This window comes from Impatiens glandulifera, chromosome 4 (assembly GCF_907164915.1).
Source record: "Impatiens glandulifera chromosome 4, dImpGla2.1, whole genome shotgun sequence".
NCBI lineage: Eukaryota > Viridiplantae > Streptophyta > Magnoliopsida > Ericales > Balsaminaceae > Impatiens > Impatiens glandulifera.
In genome coordinates, this window is record NC_061865.1 from 3,989,468 (window position 1) to 3,996,492 (window position 7,025).

Here is a 7,025-nt window from a genome sequence, read left to right on the forward strand (position 1 = left end):
GGATCAACAAATCAATTACTTTCAATTTTAACAGTGGGGCGTTCATGATTTTGACACCGAATGATTACCTTCTTAATTATGGACTCACACTACAACAAAATATAGCTACAGTGACCAATAATTACCAACGCATATTAAGCGTTGGTAAAAGTCTTAACAAAAAATGGTTTTGCCAACCTTTAATATTTATGACCACCTTTTCAAATAAAATAAAAAAAATAAATAATTAATACGCGAGTCATAAATTCGGGCGGGTCACTCCTAAAGAATGGGTTAAAGAGATGTGTTGTTCAATAACTTTCATTTTTACTTCTCTCTCTAGATCCATCCTGAATCTCTTCTCATCATTCTTCTGCCGCAACCTAATCTCCTCTAATTTCTTCTTCTGTCGCGATCAATCATTTATCAGAATCGATCTTCAATTACGACGATGATGCTCAGAACAAGATCTTCAGGAAGAAGCCATGGACTAACGACCCTCACTGCTTCAAGCATGTCAGGATCTCCGCTCTCGCTCCGGCGGCACCATCGAGATCATGGGCCTTATGCAAGGGAAGACTTACGGAGACACCATCGTAGACATGGATTCCTTCGCTCTCCCCGTTGAAGGCACGTAGACTAGGGTTAATGCCCAGGAAGACGCTTATGAGGTCGAATATTCCCAGACGAACAAGCAGGTTTTATTTTATTTTATTTCAACATCGAAATTAGATTACATTGAGTAAAACCAGAAGGTGTAGATAGTGGTGATTCCAATCCCATAGCTAATGCTAGAAGAAAATCAGAGTCTTTATGGTAGTTGAAGAGATACTGAAAAAAACTGATGAGATTCTCTTTAGTGTTGTTATGCTCTAAACCAAGAATATCTTCAGCTCTGTCTTGTCCTCATTAAGAGATGAGATCAGTTAAATCATTGAGTTGAATCACAATAACTTGTTTGTTCTTGTAAACTTCTTCTGTTTGCTAACACTAGTTTCAGATGGATCATATTTTGGAAACTCTAGTATTTGAACTGATTTGACAATAACTTTCTATTAAATCCAAATACTTATTAGATGAAAAACCGCCAGCTAATTTCTGAATGTCTTGGACTAAGTTCAGTTTCCAAAAATCTGATACAGAAAGTGTTTTTTCAAATGAAGCCAATAATTGTATTTTAGTAACTTGTAGATTTTCAAATTCACTTTTCTTTGTATATGGGGTATATACAATTGTTTGGCTGAAGTGTGGATACCTGTTATAGATTTTGAACACACATTTTCTACTTGACATTCATGCCCTTGAGGTTTGCTCTTATAATTGGTTCTTTAGGCAGGAAGGTAAGAAAACGTAGTTGGGTGGTACCATTCACACCCTGGTTATGGTTGTTGTCTTTCTGTATCGATGTTTCAACGCAGATGCTGAACCATCAGCATCAGGAGCCATTTCTGGCTGTAGTGATTGATCAACTAAGATAGTTTCAGCTGGAAAGGTTGAGATAGGGGAATTTAGAACATATCCGCCAACTGATGATCCTGTTTCAGAATATCAAACCATCCCCTTGAACAAGATCGAAGACTTCGTCGTACACTGTAAACATGTTATATTATTATTGTTTTCAAATTCGGTTAGATTAGAGATCTTTGATACATGCATGTATGTATGTTTTAGAATATCTTGCTGAGTTTGTTTCTTGATATGCACTGGATATAACATATTTTAAATCATCACTTGACTGTCACATCTTGGATATGTTATGGAATAAGTACAGGGTGAACACTCTTTCCTCGTCGCCTTTGCTGGGAAATTGACACTATTTAGCTGGACAAATGTCTGATTTGGGTATGACTGCCTTTTCAGATTCTAATCATTGGTGCTGTATGTTGCAAGCTCTAAATGCTAATTGATTAACTTTTCTGTTATATATTATCATGCAGCTGAAAAGCTAGAGCAAGCTGAAAATTATTTGTCACATTCACGATTTGGGCCTCTTATAACTCTTTCTTTTTCAAGAAAGAAAGAGGTCAGTGGATACATATATATTATATGCTTTCTGTTTACAGAAGATACTTGTTTGATGGTCTGGTATTTGATCCGATTTTGTTGAATTGCAGGAAGAAAATAAACTTGCGAAAATAACTAAGGACAATGCAAAGATAACGGTTGAGCAGATTCACAAATTAATGTCACAGGTGGGTCTTTCTTCTCTTTCCAACTGTTTTGTAATTTTGGATCTTCTAATTATACATAATAATCATATTCTCTTTGATCAGATTATAAAGAACATACTATTCAATTCAGTTAGACTGTTTAGCAGCAGCAACAGACACACAATTGCTGTGAACATTCTTCTAGTCCTAAACCTATGGTTGAAACCTAATTAAAATCCTCAATGGATTACCAACTCTGTTTCTGACATATATTTTCCTCTCTTTAAACCCCTAAACCTTACATTTTTTGTTCTTTGTGAACTGAATAAAGTTAGGAATATTTAGCGACTTATTCTCCCATGGGTTTACTTTGCCAATTGCTTTTGCTTAGGTATGTTTGATACAATCTGATTCTGATATAGTGAACAGAGAATAGATAATTGTAGAAATTTAGGAGAGAGGAGATATATAGAGGATATTATTGCTTGTTATTCTGATACATTCATGAGAAAAGAACAGAATAATATTGAATAGCAGATTTCTAAGACAATGTCGGGTATGCAGGTTCTTACACTTGGAAACAATGTCGACCGTAAGTATCTCCCCAAAACAATGTTTACAATGTGCAAACAACTTTTAACCTTTAACAAATATGACACAGAAATTACAATTGACCTTCTAAGACCGGTTTTGAACTCTCATTCTATTTCATTCATTCATTTTTTATATTTTAAAAGGTACTGCTGTCATTTATCAATGCATTGTGATTTTAGTTGGAAGGATGGATCGATTTGAGTTGTAATCTTTGTTGATTGACAAGGGAACTGTCGAGACATCTTTCATAAAGGTATTTTTCTATATTTTTTTATGTCTTTTTTGTTTTGATTATTGCAATATTCTTTATTGATAGTATATTGTTAGAACTATAAGTAAAATTGTTCTCCTCTGTAATGAAGTTAATTAATCCTTGAAGAATAATTAATCCTTTTAAGAAGCGTTACATTATATCATGTCATGGTGTTCCACTCGACGGCATTGGCTAAAAGCCTATATAATGAATAGCTGCAGTTCTCTTGATTTAAAAATTAATTATTACGAAAGCCTTCGTATGAAGCATTTTAATGTTTAAACAACAGGGTGGCTAGTCAAAATTCGCGCCAATCTTTCTTATTCCCATCTGCAACAAGTGTTCAAGCATGTGGTAATATGTTCATTACTTGAGAGCTGTCTTTAGTTATTTCTCCTGTGGATTGTTATCCCCTTTGCCTTTCTTGGAGATAACATGTATATTTAAAACATCTCACTGTAATCTTTATTTCTGAATTTACCTAACAACATTTAGGATTGCTATGTTACAAATATGTACTATTGGCTAAACACAATCACGTATAGCCTTGATCCTTACAGGGGCTTTGGGTTGTTGTTGGCGCCATATCCCGCATCAGGATCGTCAAGGAAGCTACTTGTCAATTTATGACCCGTCTGCCCTACCATTTCAGGTTTTATTTATTTATTTTAAGTTTAAAAATAACTTAATTCGAAAACTATCTACGTTTCAAATATTTGTACTTGTCATTTCCATTTTGATTGTCTAGTTTTAAGTTTTATAGTCTTTACACTACTCTAGTTTTGCTGATTATTTACTGACATTAGTGGTCATCCACAAGACCCTATTGTTGAATCAATGATCATGAAAATAAACCAAATAATGATTATAATTGATTATAATATATATATATATACATACATTGGTTAATGATGGATATTTCCACACCATGATTTGATTCTATGAATACCTGTGTACTTACAAGTTCAATTATATTGTTTCTCTATGCCAATTTGCATACCTATTATCAATCATTCACTTCAGATTGAATTGGACTAGGATTTGGATGTTTAATCATAATAAGATAAGATAGGTATTTTACTTGACTTCCTATGTTTTCATTGTATCATTCTTATTTTTGGAGGTATTATTGGAAGGTCTATCTGAAAAGGTAGCCCCTACAATATGATTAGTTTTCAATGTTTTCTCTTCAATTATTTATTTTTAGCTTATGATATTAGTTTTTTATTAATTTCTTTATAAATTTAAAAGTTTGATAAAATATATTGTATAAGAACACAATTCACAGCCCTTTTCAATTCACAACAAAATCAATGAAATTTTAATTTATTTTTCCAAATACTAAATGCACTCACTGGCAACATCCTTTAAAAATGCGTATTCAATTCACCATCGAGCTTCTTCAATAATAGGTGTAGCTTTATTCTTCATAACGCTGTGACATCTATTGTTGCTACTGATGACAATGGAGAAATATTCTCCTAGATAAAATCTTGGTACTCGTTAGTGACTCCACTAATCTGGTTGCTCAGATGCTTATTTTTTTGGAAGCAAAAACTATTTTGGAGTCTTTTCATTCTTTGATATCTCCTCTTCATCTTTTTCTTTAGGAAGTTTGTTTACCCTGTCCATCATTTGTGTAAATGGGTTTAGACATACATTTAGATGAACAATATGTTCAAAAGAGTAAATTAAAGTGATAATTAGCTTTATTTATTCATTTATTTGAGAGTGGATACCGACCCAATAATTGATCGATCACAAAATCCAGATGTAAGCTCTACGTTCTATTATTAATTTAGTTTTTGGTTTGCAGGTAGAGCAAACAATGATGCACTTGAAAATGGAATATTTGTTGAGTTCAGAAGACAACAAAGATGATAATCTCGTCTACCATTAGAATAGTTGGCGTATATATTACTTAATTGTTTTGTCTTTTAAGTATACAAAATTTTCTTTTAGTCTAATTGTTTTTTTAAACCATTAGAATATGATTACAAACTTGTAATATATATGATTTTATAAGATAATATTATTTAGTTATTTAATTTAAAAATAAATAAATAAATAAAAATTCAGGTAAAATTGTCAAAAGAAACTAAAAATAAATTTAAAAATAAAATAGACTTTTGGCAACGCTTAAATGAATATTACCGACGCTTAAATAAGCGTTGCTAAAACTTATGCCCACCCTGCTTTTGGCGACATAAGATTAAGGGTCGGTGATCTTTTTGGCGACGCTTTTAAGGGTTGGCAGAAGTCTTTTTAAGCGTCGCCGAAAGTCCTTTTTGTTGTAGTGTCAATGGGTAAGTTTTGAAACATAATTTTTGTTATATTTGATTTTTGAATTTGATGTCAAAATTCTAACTTCTACTCATTTTTACTATCACATGAGGAGTGTCTCGTCGTTAATAACTATAACCGTGTCTCGTCATTAATAACTATAACCGGTCTTATTATTGGATACTAGCTTTGTTGTATGTGATAAATCTATAGGTTTTCGATGCATGTTGTTGACATTTAGTTATCTGAACATGAAAGCTTCAAAGTAGAATAAGAGCGGGTGAAATCAAATAAGTTAAGCTCAACTTACAAATAAGCAAAAACATAATCAATATCCATAAACAAATTTTATTGCGTGTGTTAAGTTAGAGATAATCAATAATACAAATAGTCAAATCTTAGTTAGCCGCGTTCGTGTCGTGTCGTTTCCTGTTGTGTTAAGTATAATATTTCACGTTTACAAAATTTTACACGACTCATATGTTTGTCGTGTCGTGTCACGTTTAATAAAAAAATGTTTTTTTATATATATATATATATTTCTAACATTTATTTATTACTTAAGTTTTATAATATAATGACACAATTCATCTCAAATTATACTTTTAAAATTAAATAATTTTTTTAATAGATTTTAATGAAATTTTATTATTTTTATTTTTTGAAAATGGAGAATATCAGTCAAATAGTAGCATGTTATTAATTTAACTTATTAAATTAATTTAAATTTTCGAAATTAAAATAAATTAATAATCATATTTTATAATTTTTACTAACAATATAATTTAATATATATAAATAACTAACTAACATGAGTGTGTCAAGCTAAGATTGTGTTGACACGATAATAAAATCTAGTCGGAATAACACGAAACACGAATTTAAACACGAGTTAGCACGACACAAATAAACTCATAGACACGAATAATATATACGACACGAAAGAGTTTGTGAATCATAATATTTTGAGTGAGTCAAGACACGATACGACACAGATAAGATTGAGACATGACACAACACAACACGATTAAGAGTCTAACACGACTTTTCCAAATCAAATACGAACGTTTATGTACGATGCCCAACTCTAATATAGACCTTGAAAGCATTGCTCTTAACGGACAATTGTTAGCCATCAATCCCGATGCTTACAAAACATCAGATCGTCGAGGTATCATTGTGGATTCTGGGACGACTTTGGCATACCTGTGTGAGACATATACAATGTATTTATACGATCTGTTTTACAAAATATCAGATCGTCGAGGTTTCATTTATCTTTTATTAAAATAATTTGCTATGATTTTGACTCATTCACATATAAAAGTATATCAATTTAAATTTTATAAGTAACTGTTGCAGATTCACAAATTGCTACACCCTTATTCTTACAAGGAAACCAATGTTACTTGTCAGGCTATTAATTTATACTTCACCTAAAACTTAGTAATATTAACTTAAAAAAATAATACTTATTACTGTTTGTTTATATTTGAATAGGGTGGGATCAACCAATTTCCTTCAATTGATTTCAATTTTAAAAGCGGGACGTCCATGATTTTGACTATGAATGATTACCTTCTTAATTATGGACTCACTAGGTAAGTTTTGAAACATAATTCTTGTTATATTTAATTTTTGAATTTGATGTCAAAATTCTAACTTCTACTCATTTTTACTAACACACGATGGACTTCTATTAATGTGTATTGGTGTTCAGAGTTCATTAGACCACTCATGATTGTGAGTCAAATTAATACTTATTC

At 31.6% G+C, this 7,025-nt stretch overlaps 1 protein-coding gene across 7 annotated transcripts; it reads left to right on the top strand.

Moving 5' to 3' along the window:
* Positions 1-684: 684 nt before the first annotated feature.
* Positions 685-4,887, top strand: LOC124936449 (COP9 signalosome complex subunit 5b-like). Of its 7 annotated transcripts, none has more exons than XR_007099128.1 (7): positions 685-1,821; positions 1,917-2,002; positions 2,094-2,171; positions 2,867-2,976; positions 3,266-3,330; positions 3,537-3,628; positions 4,793-4,887. XR_007099128.1 is itself a non-coding variant. In XM_047476947.1 (7 exons), the coding sequence occupies exons 1-5, from the start codon at positions 1,809-1,811 to the stop codon at positions 2,929-2,931; spliced, it is 270 nt and encodes an 89-aa protein (XP_047332903.1). In that variant the 5' UTR covers positions 685-1,808; the 3' UTR covers positions 2,932-2,976; positions 3,522-3,628; positions 4,793-4,887. The 7 variants fall into 7 exon arrangements, 2 of the variants coding, with proteins under 2 accessions (XP_047332903.1, XP_047332902.1); XR_007099130.1 differs by having other exon boundaries at positions 2,903-2,976; XM_047476947.1 differs by lacking the exon at positions 3,266-3,330 and adding an exon at positions 2,694-2,721 and having other exon boundaries at positions 3,522-3,628.
* Positions 4,888-7,025: the final 2,138 nt, after the last annotated feature.